The sequence below is a fragment of the Hyperolius riggenbachi genome, chromosome 5 (genome assembly GCF_040937935.1).
Source record: "Hyperolius riggenbachi isolate aHypRig1 chromosome 5, aHypRig1.pri, whole genome shotgun sequence".
In the NCBI taxonomy this organism is placed as follows: Eukaryota; Metazoa; Chordata; class Amphibia; order Anura; family Hyperoliidae; genus Hyperolius; species Hyperolius riggenbachi.
The window spans coordinates 31,611,946-31,630,585 of record NC_090650.1 but is presented as its reverse complement, the minus strand read 5'-3'; the positions used below and the strand labels follow the sequence as shown (position 1 = coordinate 31,630,585).

The 18,640-nt window shown below is 43.9% G+C and overlaps 1 protein-coding gene across 4 annotated transcripts in view; it reads left to right on the top strand.

Moving 5' to 3' along the window:
• KCNH2 (potassium voltage-gated channel subfamily H member 2) overlaps positions 1–8,006 on the top strand; it is a 380,786-nt gene extending 372,780 nt beyond the window's left edge. For all 4 annotated transcript variants that reach the window (XM_068235401.1, XM_068235399.1, XM_068235398.1 and 1 more), the window contains 4 exons: positions 946–1,209; positions 2,376–2,562; positions 4,397–4,553; positions 5,488–8,006. In XM_068235401.1, coding sequence (XP_068091502.1) covers positions 946–1,209; positions 2,376–2,562; positions 4,397–4,553; positions 5,488–5,667 — 788 coding nt within the window. In that variant the 3' untranslated portion in view covers positions 5,668–8,006. The remainder of the gene's footprint in view (positions 1–945; positions 1,210–2,375; positions 2,563–4,396; positions 4,554–5,487) is intronic.
• The last annotated feature ends 10,634 nt before the right edge of the window (positions 8,007–18,640 follow it).

Genomic DNA, 18,640 nt, shown 5'->3' with positions numbered 1-18,640 from the left:
ACCAGGCGATGGTGTGAGTGGGAGTGTCTATACCCTCTACTACCAGGAAGTATTAGATTATGGAAACATTGGGACTCCGGGCGATGGTGTGAGTGGGGGTGATTATTCCCTCTATTACCAGGAAGTATGAGATTACGGAGACAGCTGGGACTCCAGGCGATGGTGTGGGTGTTCCTTCCCTCTATTACAAGGAAGTATGAGATTATGGAGACAGCTGGAGCACCAGGGGATTGTGTGAGTGTGGGTGTTCCCTCTATTACCACGAAGTATCAGATTGATGAAGACAGCTGGGACACCAGGGGATGGTGTGAGTGTGGGTGTTGCTTCCCTCTATTACCAGGAAGCATGAGATTATGGAATCAACTGGGACACTGGGGATGATGTGAGAGTGGCTGTGCCTTCCCTCTGTTACCAGGAAGTATCAGATTTATGGGGACAGCAGGGGGATCTGAGGATAATTTAAGTGGAGGTGTGCCCACCCTCCAGTACCAGGAAGTATCACATTTATGGAGACAACTGGGGATGATATGAGCAGGGGTGTTCCTGTCCTCCAGCACCAGGAAGTATGAGATAGATGGTGATGACTGCAGCCCAGATATAATGGAGGGATGAGGGAAGAGTTTCCTTTCTTCTATTACCAGGAAGTATGAAACTGATGGAGAGATGACTGGAGCTCTAGGGGATGATGTGATTGGGAAAATGGGAGTACTGCCTTTTATTATACGGGTGTATAAAACAGATGGAGAAGGCATTAGCTGTGGGGTATGATGGAAGGGGGACTATTTTCCATCACCCAGAAGTGTAAGAAGGGTGGGGTTGGCTGCAGCTCAGACAATAATGTATTTTCTATGGCGGCTAATACAGGAAGTATGAGAATATCCATCCAATACCCTTCACTATATAAAACAATACAAAGTAGAATAATTCAGTTATGTTCTCTCCTAGATGCAGACAATGCCGGGGAAGTTAAGAAAGGTCAAAGAGCAAGCCGTCTGGCTCGAAATAACTTGGCAGCGGAGGAGAGAAGTTGGACTGAACAGCACAGCAGCGCCCCCTCCAGTTCATCGTCCAGTGATGATGATGAGCAGCCGGCCCCCGTGTCCAGCACAGTGGAACTATCCCCAACACGGGCGACCTGCAGCAACTTCACAAACGTGGGAGAGGGGGATGCAGAACCAAGCACAGGGGACATGTGCAACCATCTGTCAGGTAAAGAGGCATGTCTTGTTTCAAAGGAATATATTTCCAACTGCATCCGTGTCTGTAATCAGGATCCCAGCTGCCCAGTTTTTTTTTCTTACAGTATATCCACTATAAATATCTGCTGTGCCAATCACAGTGACAAAGGTCAGTAATTGCTCATACCGTATATACTCAAATATAAGCCGACCCACCAACTTTTACCTTTAAAAAACTCACAGCCTTTATAACTCTTCTTATTAACCTCTTGAGGACCGTGGTGTCCCCCCTAGTGACCAGGCCATTTTTTCTAAATGGGCCACTGCAGCTTTAAGGCCTCGCAGGGCCGTCCAACTCCACACACAAGTGATCCCCCCCCCCCCCTTTTCTCCCCACCAACAGAGCCCCCAGGATTGTTTGTTTATTTTTAATAAAAGACTATTTATTTTTTTTATTAAATTTCCCTGGTTTTTTTTTTTTTTTCCCTAACCCTCCCTCCCTCCCCCCGTCAGCCTATCACAGTGGATCGCGCTTGAGTCAACCAGGGGGACAGCCATGTCACACAGCTGCCCCCAGTACAGCGCTGCCTTAGATTGCAGTGCTGTACTAAGTGAAGAGATGGCAGTTTTGCCGTCTAACAGTCTCCTAGTGGCGATCACCATTGGGAGACTGATGGCGGAGCGGAGCTCCGTCAACCATACGGAGATTTGCGCGCATCGGCAGGCACAATCTCATGCAACTCCCCACCCCAAATTGGCGTTAGGCGGTCCTGGGGCTGCCGGCTTGATCACGCCCATTGGCGTTAGGCGTTCCTTAATGTAGTTAATGGGGACTCCCAGTTGCAGCGGCAGAAGATGGCGGTGGATGTTTGGCGGGTGTGGAAGTTGTGCGCAAGTTCATTTAAAAGAAGGTTAAAACTGTAAAAAAAAAAAAAAAACCACTACATGCAATATACTATTGTCGTAGCATCAGCCATAGTGGTTCCTGTACTGACATGTCAGCCAAAACATAATTCTATAGGTTAGAGTGGTGCTTTAACTGACTATTGTCTTCACTGTACATGTCTACCTATAGTGCATCAGACAATACTGGGTTCCTCATGGTGATTGGCTCTGTGTTTTTGCCGGCAGCAGAGCGGACAGCTTCGGTTGGAGGAGATGGAAATAATAATATTGTTCTCTATTCTGTCCATGCAGGAGCATTTTCCGGGGTGTCGAACATCTTCAGCTTTTGGGGTGACCGAAATGGGCGTCAGTACCAGGAGCTGCCGCGATGTACCATCCCCGCCCACTCCACCCTCAGTGCTCCGATGCCTTCTATGAGCCGGCGGCAAAAATGTGAACTGGGAAACCGGCTGGACCAACTGCAGAAACAGCTCAACAGGTCCTGGAGGGCTTTTGCTAAATCTTTTGCCTGTCTAGTGGCATCAGATTCCTTCATCCCGTTTTACATAGAAAGTCTATTCTCCGCCCACATTCCTGACTCTTCCCCTTACACTGCTTGAGTTGTTCTCCCTCTCCAGATCTGCAGCTCTGGCCACATAACTTTTCCCATAGTTATAACTCCTCCTTCCATGCTGCATGTATCACCCCTGTTGTGGATTTATATTTGTGTCCAGTTAACCCCTCTCACTGCTCTAAGATCTCTCCTCATTTCTGCTCCAGTCAAAAAACTCCTCCCCTTGGGTCTGGCTTCTCCCTCACACTTCATGTACCCTCCTCTGGATTTACTGCTTTACTTAGATCAGGGGTGTCCAACTCAAATGCAAAGTGGGCCAAAATTGAATACTGCAACAAGGTTGCAGACCTACCTCTATGTCTAATGGCCACATCCCTCCCTTATGATGTTTCCTGATGTCTAATGCCTCCTCCCTCCCTGGTATATAATGCCTCCTCCCTCTTCTATATACTTGCCTGTTGTCTAGTGGGCCCCTCCCTCCCCTATGTAGTTTCCTGTTGTCTAGGGGCCCCTCCCTCCCCTATACAGTTCCTTGGTGTCTAGTGGCTCCCTCCCCTATACAGTTCCCTGGTGTCTAGTGGCCCCCTCCTCCCTCCCCTATACAGTTCCCTGGGGCTTAGTAGTTCTCCCTCCCCTATATTTTTCCCTGTTGTCTAGGGGCCCCTCTCTCCCCTTTAAAGTGCCTGGTGTCTAGTGGCCCCTTCCTTCCGCCTCTATACATTTCCCCAGTGTTTAGTGGTCCTCTTTCCCCTATATAGTTCCCTGTTGTCTAGTGGCCCCTTCCTCCCTCCTGTATATAGTCCCCCAGTGTTTAGTGGTCCTCCTTCCCCTATATAGTTCCCTGTTGTCTAGTGGCCCCTATCTCCTTCACCTATAATGTTCCGTGATGTTTAGTAGTCCTCCCTCCCCTATATAGTTCCCTATTGTCTAGCGACACCCTCTTCCCTCCCCTATACAGTTCCCTGATGTTTAGTGGTCCTCCCTCCCGTATACTGTTCCCTGGTGTTTAGTGGTCCTCCCTCCCTTACTTTGTTCCCAGGTATCTATTGCCTTCCCCTCCCCACCTCATATAGCTTCCCTGGTGGTCTGGAGTGGGCAAAATATAATGCAAAGTTGGGAAACCACCTTATGGGCCAAATTTGATGGCTCAATGGGCCACAGTTTCACATGTATGACCAAATAATCCATCCCCAGAGTTTTATGTCCGTTATCACCATGTTCCTTCCTGTACCCCCTCTCTCTTTGGGTTTTTGATGACTTCACCCTTATGATAACTCCTCTAATTATCCTTTATGCCCCTCCTCTTGAGTTCTGCTTACATGTGCCCTCAATCATCAGCTTCTAACTCCTCCTTTTATTTTTTGTGCCCCTCCTCTTCAGTTATGCACACATTTGCCTTCATGCATCAACCTCTAATTACTTCCCTTATCCTGTGTGCCCCTCCTCTTCAGTTCTGCACACATTTGCCTTCATGCATCAACCTCTAACTACTCCACTTATCCAGTGTACACCTCCTCTTCAGTTCTGTATCAATTTGCCTTCATGCATCAACCTCTAACTCCCCCCTTAGCCTGTGTGCCCCTCCTCTTCAGCTCTGTTCACTCTTTGCCATCATTCAGCAGCCTCAAACTACTCCCCTTTTTCTGTGTGCCCCTCCTCTTCGGCACTGCTCACCCTTTGCCTTCAATCATCAGCCTCTAACTCCACCCCTTATTCTGCATGCTCAGCCTCCTCTTGCTCATAGTTTGTCTCTTTCCAGGCTAGAGAGTCGGATGGTGAATGATATAAACACCATCATGCAGCTGTTACAGAAGCAGATGGTCCTGGTGCCCCCTGCATACAGCACAGTCTCCTCTCCCCCACAGATGTCCAGCTGCCCCCCAGGTGTGGATCCAGTGCTGGCATCATCTTCTCAGGTAAAGTGTGCTAGACTCGCGCCCCCCCCCCCCCCCCCCCCCAACACACACACCACCACCACACAGTGACCCTGACACAGGGCTTGCACCATCACTATATTCAGACGCTCCTCAGGTTTAACTTGATACATACCAGAACTCCACTGGATGACCTATTATGTGTGATAATCGTAATCGGCTAATTAAGATTACCCGAAATTTCACATAAATTTTTGCAATTATGGCCATACGTAATTACAATTTGGACAGTCAATTGATTTTGTATAGTCCATTCGTAATTTTACATAATTTTTGTGTAATTTCTTGCTGAGTTTAGTGGTCAATAGCAAAGCCCCCGTACATTCTATCGTCACCACAATCGCTACAAAATACATTTTTCAAAAACACCTTGGTTTTTAAACTGTTGTTTTTAAAATCCATTTTCTCAAAAACTACAAGGTCTAATGGAACAAACAAAAATTCCTTAACATACATAGCAATTTCATTGACAATAACATGTATGAAAGCTTTGCAATTAACCGCTAAAGTCTGCACAAAATTACGCGAAATTGCAAAATGATGGTTCCTGATTACATTTACAAACTACATTAATTACGATTTTACCAAAATTTTGCTCAAGGTATGAAAGGAAAGGAATCGAAAACTTAGGTTTATAAGTACAGTTATGCTCTACACTTTGTAATAAGTAAATGCACAAACACATAGAGTATGAGGAGTTTCCATGTTTAAAGTGGTAGCTGGCATCATTTGTTGATGTGATGAGGAGAAGCGAAAAGGTATTATACAACATTAACTGGCACACATAAAATATTTATCTAAAGTGGGTGGTACAGGCCAGAAAACACCTATAAGTGACCAACATCATATTCTACTGATTATTCCCTCTTGGTGGGAGGCTATATAGAACAGATTCCTAGATTTCCTTTTCTTGCAGGTTTATGAATTCCAGGACATGGAAGGGGTGAAGTACAAGCTGTGTGAAATGCCCCTGGCACCCCAGACATTGGACGCTGAGAGCACATGCACGGCCCGCCGCCTCTCCCTTCCTGGGAACCTGGAGGACCCACTGGACTTGAGGACCCCACAGAGACACTCATCTGACCCAGGCAGTTAGGGGCGGGAGTGTGGGAGTAGTTGTCTTGACTCTTGGCACAAGCCACATCCTGGCACTGTAATGGGCACGTGACATCGTGCCAGGAATCTTCGGTAGCTCAGACCCCCGGCATGAAGTGGGCAGAAGCAGCAGGCAATGATCAATACAGAGCGGAATGCTTCTGTATAGAGATCGAGAGAAGGAAATGGGTAGATAAAGAACATTTCTGTTATATCAGAACCTGAAATACAGTCCCGGGAAGACGGTACATGGCATGCATGACCTGGGCTGTCTCATGAACCTTAACTTCTCTCTCCATCACTTTCTGACTACCGTCCTGAAATAACGCCGCCGTGACGATGTGTCATCAGGTAGAGTTTCTGATATATCATCCAGCCAACATGGCGTCACCGTTCCTGCAGTGTCCACTACAGGAGAAGTTCTCGTCTGGAGAGTGCGCACACTGTACTGCGGTACGGACCACTAGGCGTTCCTTGTGGAGAACTGAGGGGATGTGATGCCCCATTTTGGGAATGTCAGTAGGCATAACTACAGGCCTCGTGTATTGGGGTCTTGAGGGATGAAAATTGTCTTCCGATATACAAGTGTAATATCTCAAACACCAATGTAGTCGTGTCTCATCGAGTGCTGTCATTCTGCTTACCAATCGCCATTAGTTCCATCTCACCAATAATATTGTGCTTTCAGTTAACACTGTCCTGGGCTTAAATCACCACAAAAACTTTACATTGTGTGCCAGCTCTGCATCCCAGTCCTACAGCATTTCAATGTGTGTCACACAATGACAACCAAACCGCTAACTAAAGCATAGTTTCAATCTGATATAACTTAAAAACCTTTGTAACTTCTTAGAGCCCATAGATAGTTATCCTACCTGTCTCTGCCCGAAAGTATATCCATATAAATATCACAAATATTCCACCAGGATACAATACACCTAGTAGTAGAAGCAACCATATTGCATGATTATGTCATATCCAATCAACAATAATGTTAATCGAACAAGACGTTAGGTATACAAATATATATTGAGAAGTTAAAAAATTATTATAGGATTATGTCATATCCAGTTTGTTTAGAGAGCTGTACATGTGAGGGGGGAAAACAGAACATTCTCCTTTGTTTGCTTAGCAATCAGAGCTTTCTCTCCTGCACCAAAGGACAAATTCCTTATGGTGGGAAGAGGTGAGGGCAGCTTGGCTTCCTTTCAGTGTATTCACATGAGGTCTTGCTTTGTAAACATTCTTAGAGATTATCATGGTTTGACTAATCTATTCGTTTGACTAATCTATTGGATCTCAACGGAAATGTTCACCTTAATTGCACTTCCACATGAAAATAAGAGACCTGTCACTTCTTTTAGGTTCGGTCCACACTTTGCTGCATTAGCAATGTTATCGGTCACAGTAAATCTGATGTACAGTCCATTGTGTCTATCCACTTCCTTTCTGTTCTCCATTGGTGTCAGTCAGACAATAAAGGAGACAATAGTGGACCTTTCAGTTTTCCTTGATTTATCTGGAAAATAAATGCTCATTACATTCCATTACCACACTGGACACGTTTAAAATGGACATGTCTGAGTGGATAACATAGGATCTGTTGACAACTATGTTGGTCTCTGTTGCAAACAATGGACCAATTTGTAGTGTAGTGTAAGCTTAGCTTTACTTTATTCATGGAGCGCTAGGATCAGTCTGGTACATATACTGATTTACCAGATCTACAGGCCAACAGCTGTAGAACATGAGTGATCTTGCCCTGGACATCATAAAAAAGTTTTCACTCCAGGAGATTACTGTGGCATAGTTGCTAAGTTCAAGAACCCAGTGGTTTGAGATAAACCTGGTAATGGTAGTGGTCTGAGATGAACCTGGTAATGGTAGTGGTCTGAGATGAACCTGGTAATGGTAGTGGTCTGAGATGAACCTGGTGATGGTTCTAAACCATTAGTCACCTGATACAGACCTGTTGTGTAGGTCTGTATCAATTAGTAAAGGGCAGGAACCTGGAAGTAGCTTTCAGACTTGGCACCGAAATGGGAACCTGATACCATACCAGTAATCTATGGTAGCCCAGACACCACCTGGCACGAGATGAGAGGAAGCGGCTGAAGAACGGTCATCTCCTTATCATGTTTTTTTATGAAAAGTTATTTCCTTCCCTGTCATAATACCTTCATTCAAGCAGGTGGATTCCTCCACTGTTGGAAGGAATAAAGTCCCTGATCCAGATGTTGGAACAGATGTTTGATTCACAGCATAACAAATCCAATCCAGGCTCAACCCTTAATGCAGGGAAAATTCCCCACTCTTTCAATTTTTATTAATGTTGCAGTGATACAGAATGTTAGGCCAACACAATGTTTTGGGCCACACGGCCTTTGCCAAATGCTTGACCACCTGGTGAACAATATGTTCACTAGATGATCAACCACTTGACAAAGGGCGTGTGGCCCGAAACAGTGTGCTGGCCTACTATTCTGTATCACCACAACATCAATAAAAATGTAAAGATTGGACAATTTTTCCTGCATTAAGGGTTGAGGATTGGATTTGTTGCATTGTTCAACATTGACCTAGAGGCTTGATGGATCTCTAGCTATTGTCCTTGACTCCCGCTATGAACTGGTTGGCACCTTAGGCCCACAGGTTACCCACTTTGCTTGATAAGATGTTTGATCCACCATGTTGGACAAACCTCTTTTTATGGTTGGAGACAGCCTTGAGTTATTTACATAGACCAGGGTGATAAGCTGTAATCCAGAACTTAGGGACCAATTGCAGCGATCGGGTGCTGTACAGACATCCTTTTTAGCTGAAGTCAAGCAGCGTGTAGAGCTCATTGGAGCAGAGGGATGAATGGATGGCATATGAATGAGTGGTGATCACCGTTCAGGCAAGTTTGAGCATAGTGGGTTTACGGACCATTTAGCAATCCTCCTCGGCAGATTGTTAAACGATGACGTGGGGCCGCAGTTCACATGCTAGATTCTCGGTTTAGAGCGCACCGAACAATTGCCTAGGGTTATCTGGCATGTCTAGGAGGCTTTGCCTCTGTACACACATTTGCATGTCTACAGAACTGCAACGCTGAGCTGCAATCAGATGCCTGCTTGTTTCGTTGCAGTTTGTCGTTTGATTTGCTTTTTGCTGGTTTGCTTCAGGTGCTTCCAGGGTCAGCAGAATATTGTGGCTTTTTACCTTGTATTTTTCTTGCGTGTTATTTTAGTTGACTCTAAACAAAAATCACCGCTAATCAAGCAAGCTGTTCACAATTGTACAGTTCTCCTGACGATAGATTGCTAATGAAATGCAAATTTTTCTGGTTCGTATGGAAATTTAACTGAAAATGAATGCAGCTTGAAATTCGGCCAGCCAATTTTTTTTGATCCCCAAATTTCCTGGAAAGAATCTGAGTTGTTGTCAGAGCAAGATCATCCACCAGGCAACCTAGGCAGGTGCTTGGGGCCTAGTGGGTTTCCAGAGGCCCATCTGTCTGCTTCTTTGACCTCTCTTCTTCACTACTAACTTGCCTAAGGCCCCATTACATTGTTATTCATCTCTGGTTGTTGTTGTCTATAGTGAATGGTAGTTAATAGGACTCTTTATATAATTCCTTATATACTACTTATTATATACCATACATAGGATAATGCAAGAAAAATTACTGACTGTTGTTTGCACCCTTTGTGTGTTTGCGGAGCTTAGTATTTCTGCATGTGCAATCCACAGATCGTATAGTGTGGCTTATAGTTGTCCAGGTAGGGGTTTAACTTCAAGACTTATTACAAATGTCATTCACAGGTTTGTAAACACAGGCAGACAGTATGTAGCACATAAACTCGGTGATAGAGGCTTTCTTGTAGCAATTTTTTATGCTGACGTGTAAACCCAAGTTTTTACTCCAGATCAGTTCAGAATGTGCTAACTGTCAGGAATTAGTTCTAGTTCACTGGTACTTGTCTGTTCCCCAGAGGCTTTGGTGTTAGGAACAGAGCTGAGCCCTGGAACTGTAGCAGTTCCTCTAGTGAGCTTCGGATCATCCGCATGACGTTCCTAAATTGGTTCTGTCAACAAATTAAGGTTTTGTTTTTGTAGTTTTACATATTTTCCAAGATCAGTTCCTCTAGAAACTAGAAAGTGTTGTAAATACATATCACTGAGGAGAACAATAAGAACCCCAGAGGGGTGTAGGACCCTTCTGGTTATGTTCCTTTCTGGTGCTAACTGGCCACAACATAAAGTTTCGGGGTTGGCTGGTCCAAGTTAGACGCGTAATAAAGGACATTGGGGTGGGAGTTGCAAAAGTGGGGAAATTACAGAGCTACGACTTAGGATAATTCTATGGGTAGGTTCACACTGGACTCACTGCCAGATAGTTTACTGAAGCAAATGGTAGCAGATAACAGACATACAGAATGAATCCACGGTTTTCCGTGAGCCCATTCATAAAGTCGTTCTCACCAAATCCATGTTCGTCAGTGATGTTATGGCAACGGACACTCCTGACTTGCACGATTTTAAAGGCAGCGGATGCATTGTCATTCAATCCATGGAATGCAACCTATTCACACCGCCGCTGCAGCGGACACGGCAATGGACCTCTGGAACAGTGCGGCAGATCTCCATTCCTGCTGTGGCTGTGGCATGAACTCATCCCGACTCCATTAAATTATAGCAAGGCAGGATATTCTGTTGGTTTAGATCACTCAAGTCACTTATCTGACGTGAGTAGTAGAAACAGTAAAAATAAGAACATTGTGTTATCTGAACTCTGTATTACTTTCTCAAGTATGTCTACTGCATGGTCACTAAGACGGAAAGTTTGAAAACTTAAATCTTCAACACTGTCATCAAGACCACCTGATCTTCAGTATACCGTGTCCCGTTACACTGTGAGCAAGGTCCTCTGCCAAATCAGTAGAACATCTTCTATGCAAGGTCCTGGTATTTGTGGTGATTGAAGCCCAGTGGCAGCTGTCCACCATCCTGCACATGTAGCGGTCCCCACCATTACTTAATGCTGTCCCTTCACAATGCCTCCCATTTGTATTATACTGAGGAACGATCTGTTTGGAAAAACTTGAATGTGAGATTTAAATGTTTTATTGCCGAGTGTTGAAAATACTACTGACTTTATTTGCTACGCTTCCCCCCTTCCCCAACTTTTGTGGAGACCGCCAATAGCTGTATATGACCACTTGGCTCTAAAATTGTTAAATCTCTCTCTACGGTTGCCCATCTCTGTGCGTCCACTGCTGCTCACGGTGTCCTTGTGCCGGGTTGTTTCACTGTCTGCCGTGATATTATTTAAAAAAAAAAAAACGGTTAAAGCTCCACCATTCTTAATATTCAAAAAAAACTTTGAGAAGAAAAGTTGAAAACGGGGAGTTAATCTGATCTTTCTCTGGCTGTACCAATTCCAAGACTCCATTTGCATTCGATATCTGTGGAGTATGCTGCTAAAAAGCATCACTTTAACTCCTCTTTTCTTCTAATATGGTACAAAATGTAGCTGCTTGAAAAAAGAAAAAAGTTCTGATCTCGAATGTTCTCCTACTGACGACAGATCATTGGCTCGGAGCTGGTGGCATTTTCTACTGGTTTTAAGTGTGGAACTCACTTAGGAAAAAAAAAAACTATAATTATATTTATTTATTTGTTACTGTATATAAATGGAGGCTGCTGTTTTTGAACTGAGTTGTACCAAGACCATTTTGGGGGTAATTGTGCCTGAAACATGCTCTTGAATGTGCACCCTCTCAATGATTCCTCTGCCACGTACCTTTCCTTTTCCGTTTCTCATACTTCCTACGTGGAACCACCACAAAAAAATTGTGTCCTCACAACTTTCTATCTGTTTTTTGTAGACAAGATGTTCTTCTAGAGGTGATTGCACAACACTTTACTCTCGTGAGGCCTTCGCTAAAAGTCTGTATCGCAATGACTGATGATGGAATTTCAGACCAGTCCCCTGAAACCTTTTGCTTGTTCAAGTTTTTTTCTAATGTTTAGAAATAGTTTGTAGCATTTTAGACAGTTTCTACCCATTATTGCTAGTATCGATGCCTGCTGAACCCCATTTTTTATGGTTTGTCTACCCGGTTTTAGAGTTACCTAGCTTTCCGCCGCCCCCCCCCCCCCACCCCCTCCCAAAAAAAGGTGTGCTTTGTTGGCAGCCAGTTTAGAGGTGCACTTTTTTTGATTAATTGGTGACCATTGAGTACTAGAGACTAGAAGACAATGAGATGCTAATACTTTCGGCTTCTAATCAAATTTCTTTTACATTTTAGGCCAGTTGGAATGGGGCTGATCCTCATCATCAGAAAGAGCAGTGTGTACAGTTTGTATAAAATGTGCACGCAAGATGGAACTATTGGCATCTCACTGATTGTCTTTATTGTGGACAAAACTATGGTGGAAATAGCACATACATATCAATTTCCAACGAGGGGTGTATATGGAGCAAGCTTAAAGAGAATCTGTACTGTAAAATTCTTACAATAAAAAGCATACCATTCTATTCATTATGTTCTCCTGGGCCCCTCTGTGCTGTTTCTGCCACTCCCTGCTGCAATCCTGGCTTGTAATTGCCAGTTTTAGGCAGTGTTTACAAACAAAAGCAAGTGATACGCTGAGAGTAGCTCAGTTTTGGACTTTTCCCCCGACCCCCCTACAGTATTCCTTTAAGTTCTTCAGTAAACATGACTGCATTGGTCCCAAGTTTGGTAGAATAGTTCAGAGAAGCTCTTTTGCATAGATAACAATCTAAGTTGAGAGACATATCTGTGCTGCTAATGTTGTATTTCTTTGCTGTACTACACATACAATTCATTATATCATAGGTTTATTTTCGCTTCAGGTTTGCTTTAAGCTTGCACCATATAAACCCTTAGTTGGAAACTGTTATATATGTGCTATTTATATGAGGGGGAGGAGCTAACTATATTACTATCTGTGGTTTGAATAGGGTGGAAATATCTTTATGGATGAAATTAAAATTTCTATCAACCAAGTGCACCTTTTTTTAGAGTCACCTTGCTCATAAGTAAGAAGTATCTGCAGGTTAACTCAGAAATGGACCATATAAGCACATTTTGTTCGATGAAGTAACGTAATAGAGCAAAGCTGCCAGTACCCTCAGTACCGCCATCGGCTTTTGGAGAGTTGAGGGATCGCGTTCTCGTTGGACACTAGAATGACTCATGAACTGTGCCACCACAATCTGTTAGCACTGAAGACTTGCTGCTTAATGCAGAATGAGCCATAGATTGTAAATTGTCACATCGGAGTAACTCAACCCACAACAGATGCTCTGATGACCTCATTAAATGTAGGATCTCCAAGACTTAGTAACACTGTAAGATGCCTTCAATGATTAGTTCACTTTCCAAAGAAATGTCTTTCCTCTTACAAAAGCCTCTCCAAGGTCTGTTCTATTAAGCCATTGTTCTCCTTGGAGCTCCTCCTGTGTTACCCCTTCTTTCTGTCCCCCCGGGTCTAACTGAGAAGGTTGGACGTGTAAATATTGCTGTCCCCTTCCGCCTGACATTCGGTCAAGAACCGGATGGTCTTATATTTGGTGTTTGGGCGTACGACATTCAATACTATGCACAATTTTTCCTCAGCATGTGTCTGAATGCAGAATGTAGAGGTTTTCTAGGAACATTATGTAAAAAAAATATAAAATACCTTATTTAAATGAATGAAAATTATAATAAACCAAATATTAGGATATGAGGGTCTCATTCTGTCTCCTGTGTGTGTGCGTGATGAATTTCATGGTTAATAACACAACCTAAAGGACGATTTATGTCCAACAATCTCAGTCCACATTCCAGCAATGAGCTGAAAGCATCACAACTCTGGGTCTTCAAGAATTGCAGCACACAGGGGCCGATTCACAAAGCGTTTCTGTTTAATTAATTTGACTAACTCACTATTAACACACAATTTATCTCTCTTTCATGATGTATCTCTCCTTATCTAACTTAACTTCATGGTTTATCTCTCCTTGGACCGTGACACCAAATTGCGGTAATATTACCATTACTTACCCAGTAAGTACCATGAGTTACGCCGTAAGCACAACCTCAAGTTGCACAACTATTGCTACGATAATGTTACCAAATTAGTAACGCTCGTGACCGTAGCAACTGTTGCACTACTCCGAGTACCGCTTGTCACGCTAATAGCGTAACTGGCTATTCTTACTGCAGTAGTATGGGTAATATTACTACATTAGGCCCCTTATCTGTTCAGCTCATGAACAGAGATTTCTTTATCTTGTGCATTACCTCTCCTTAAAGAGAACCAGAGACCACGAGAAAAAGATGTTATACATACCTGGGGCTTCCTCCAGCCCCATAAGCCTGGATCACTCCCACGCCGCTGTCCTCTGCTGCCTCTGTCCGCCGGTACCGGGTCCCGTCATTTCGGTCAGTCGACGCAAGTGCAGTGTGCTCCCTCTGTACTGTGCATGCGTACAGAGGCAGAGGTAGCCTGGGCATGCGGAAGACTGGTCGTGTCCAGCAGAAGTGACAGGACCCGGTACCCGCATTAGAGGCAGAGGAGGACGGCAGAGTGGGAGCGATCCAGGCTAATGGGGCTGGAGGAAGCCCCAGGTATGTATAACATCTTTTTTTCATTTTTTAGAGAACGTTCATCTCTGGTTCCCTTTAAGGTGCCCGTACAGCAATCGATAATGGGCAGATTCGACCAGGAGACAAATCTCTCGCTGGGTGAATCTGATAAGAGAGAGTTCTGTTGGCTGCCCATACACCTCAGGCCGATCGATTTCAGCATGAAATCTCTCGGGAATCGGCTGAGGCCCCCACCACAATGCTGCTCCCCTAGTGTATAAATATGCCCCCCGTTTGCATTTATACTGCGCAGTGGGCGACACAGGACAACTAATGTATAAAGTCACATGCGGGGGGGGCACATTTATAATCAAGGGGAACAGTGGGGGGGGGGGGTTCGTCTCATTCGCCGTTCGTTCCGGTACCTCTTGACATTACCGCTGTGCACTACTGCCGTGGCACAGATCTCCATCATCTCTATAATAATTATCGGAACAGATGGTTGATCAGCCGCCAAGTCGAGAAATGTATGGCCACCTTTACAGTTATGGTGAAAAGTAAGTAAGCTTTGTGAATCAACCCCATTGTTCTTTGTCAGTAAAATACGAGGTAATCTCAAAATTACAGTAAAGAAATTGCTGGTCTGCTACATGGCAAGAAGAAACTCTTTTGTGAAAGAGAATTTTAACTTGTTAATTTGCTCACAAATAAATCTTTTCAGAGACTTCTCGTCAAAGTTTCTCTAGAGTACGAAGTGCAAAAAGTTGCAGTGAGAATCGGGGTCGGTTCAAACTAGGTCCACAGAACAGAAGACAGCAGACCACAACAATGCAAAATGGGCCCAATACTTTCCTATAGGAGAGCATGGATTCATTCACACATGTTCATCTCCAGGGATGTCCATCTCCAGTCCTCAAGGGACATATCCATGCCAATATTTGAGATGGACAGAAAAATGGAGAAATGTGTTTTATGTGATCCACACTTTTCCTAATTCAGTCCCATCAATTTATTTGAGCTGTGACAAAAATGTGTAAGGACCTTTGGCCCATGAAGAATGAAGTTGGACATCCTTGATCTACACCGTGTTCAGGTTTGTCCACTGCGTTTCCATTACATACAAACCCGAACTACATGAATTATTTATGCAATGATTACAGAGGCGCCAGCAGGATAAAATATGATCAATTTAAAAACAATAATAAAATCCGGGGGGTAAGGGTGGACTTACCTCCCTCGGAACCAAAAACACAACCACTGTAGAAAGTGTAGATAAAATTTAATCTGTACTCCAGAATAACAATTGCAACGCGTTTCGCGGGTCTCAAGCCCGCTTCCTCAGGCAAAATACAAAAACGGGAGCAGCTGTAACAACATAAATAAAAAACATCTGCAATTTACATATCATCTTAATATCTAAAAATTATCAAGAAGGTCATAAAAAACCTAAAAAATCATCAAAAAGGATTAAGGGTTTTTTGATCTATTATTTACCACAATATTAGTGATTCCCTAGAGGTGTGTACTTAATATTGTGCACTTTTTTCTATGTGCATGCTATCAGTAGACCTTAGTGTCCCATATCTTTCTATATCAAATCACCATGTCTATCAATTGACGATGTGGGACCTCCAAATATCATAAACCACAGTGCAATAATGTATCCGAATGATTCTTACCTCAGAAGTTGTGCACGTGCAGCGCAGCGCCTCTGTTACGAGCGGGCGCTGCACTGGCCACTGATATACTACATGACTGCTGTAATTGTGCCCAGCCGGAGGGTGTTTCCTGTTGGAGGCGTGGTTAATGCGGAATTCCGCTCTCCAACAAGCTAATTGGAGCCCCGCGCTAGGCGGAAATGTGTCTACTGTGGGCGGAAGTGCTCCGGCCGCCATGTTGGATAAGGGCACTGTCGGAGCGAAGGGTACACTCGCTCATTGTGACACCGTTCAGCTGGGGGAAGCACGTCATCTAAGGGCACCTCCACCACAGCTGCCATGATAGATGTGGGCTTACCTGTATGACAGGGGGAATGAGGGAGGGGAGTGACCGATTCTATACCCGACCTCATTGGTCGATGCAATATAAAAGGGAGAAGTGTAAAAGGTGTATGGAAATACACTGGAATCAATAAAGTAACGACCATACTGGCAATAATAATTACAACCCTAATGATGGTAATAAAAGTCACCTCAGCCTACGTGTTAGTATAGGGCATGGTGGGGGTGTGTATGAATCTATACAGCGCAATTGCACTGTGTAAAATCTGTGTGCAGAAAAACGGACTTGCCCTCATATAATGAAGGACACGAGGATATGTACGCCTCAGGATGCAGATCATATACACACCCATACCCGTGTACTCCATCTGTAGGGAGGACATACATATGCAGATAAATAAATCGCTTATCCATACAATAATAATAATCAACAATAAAAGTGTTACATTGGTTAGTTGATTGATCGATCAACAATGAGAATAAGACTGACAATACTAATAAAAATAAAAGTAATTTAAATATTTTTTTTTAAAAAGAGCAACTGTGGGTATATCTTCTATTCCTGTATAGTTGTATAGTTATGTTCTGGATATATATTTTTTTCAACTGTATAAAATGTATAATAATACTTGCTCTGGGAGCTGATATAGGTATCGGCTCCATTTACATGTCACATATAAACCTCTACCATATGTGTCTATCCCTAATGTATACTTGTTAAATGCTTCGTGAGGGTAGGGAAGGGGGAGGAAGAAGAGGGGGGGGGGGGGGAGGGGGAGGACCGACTTCCTTCTGAGAGGAGAAGGAAACATAACTAGAAAGGTTTCTCTAATTGTTCATTTAGTCCCACTGGAACTAATGTTTTCAAGGTTTGTATCCAGAAGATCTCCCTATTTTTCAGAGTCTGGACAGCATTGGCGCTCATGGGGTTTATGGCTTCTATTGCCATAAAGGACACTTCTACTGGATTCCTGTTATGGACAGTATCAAAATGTCGAGACAGACTGTGGTTTGGGAATCCTTTTTCAATGTTGCGCCTATGTTGTCCTATTCTGTCCCGCCATAGTTGCGTTGTACGGCCAACATACTGTAGGCCGCACGGGCAGGATGCCACATAGATTACAAATCTGGTTTCGCAGTTAATGTATTTTTGAATGGGGTAGGTATTGTTGTTACTGAATGCTATGATGCAATTGGAGCTGACAATAGAACTGCAGGCCAGGCAACGTTTCTTTTGACATGTGTAGCAGCCTGCTGGTTGTGTCGGTGTGGATGTTTTTGTTTTAAGTTTACTTGGGGCTAGGAGATTTCGGAGATTAGGCGCCCTGCGGTACGTCATGATTGGTCTGATTGGAATAGACTCACGTAAAAACGGATCTTGTCTCAAAATCTCCCACCTATTGGTGAGTATATCTTTTAGGGCCTTGTGTTGTGCACTATATCTCGTGATGAATCTAAGTGTATTTTCAGGTTCTATGTGTGCATTGTCAATTTTGGCAGTTGTACCTTGTGCACGTTTTGCTCTGGTTCTTGCATTCTGTATGAGCTTTTTTGGGTACTTACGTTCTTGAAATTTCTTAACCAGGATTTTGGATTGTGTATTGTAATCCTTAATGTCTGTACAGTTTCTATAAACACGCTGGAATTGATTGTATGGGGTGTTTAGAGTCCAGGGCTTGTAATGAAAGCTCTTAAAATGAATATAATTGTTGGAATCAACAGTCTTAAAAAATGTTTTGGTTTTTATCTGTCCATATTCATGGAACAAGACCAGGTCCAGAAAATTCATGGATACATTACTATGTTGTGATGTGAAGGAAACTTAATAGAAACACTGCATAGAGTTGGTTGGCGAAAATGTCAAGATGAGGTGTCAAGCTAAAGAACGGCATGATATAAAGGTGGATGGAACAGAGGAGGCGGATCAGCTGATGTGAAAGCGTGGTCGCCTGCAGTTCTGACACTTCAAAGTTTCGTGCTGGGAGTAGCAGAAATGTTACATGAGCTGAAAGAAGGCAGTCCCCTGGTGTGTGGTGAAAGGTGTTATGTTGACATGGTAACAAGGGGAGGAACAAAAGAAGCCTGTATACGCAAAGCCGGGGCTGCATAAAAGAGATCCCTGCCCACCTGTCACTCATCCTGACGAAGCTCGCGGTGGGCGGGCGCAACGCGTCGATGGGCGGGGTCACGTCCCGTCCTGTGTTAGAGCGTCTCACTACATGCTGACAAGCTGAGAGAGGACCCAAGGTGTGCTGAGCCGCCGCTCCCCGCTGTAATCCAAAGTGTGGTAGAGCCAGGTGGTGAAGATAGCTGCATGCAGAGCACTGGAAACCGGAAGAGCAGAGCAACTACTGTACTGACATCGGACTGGTGAGATCGGCTGGTCGGC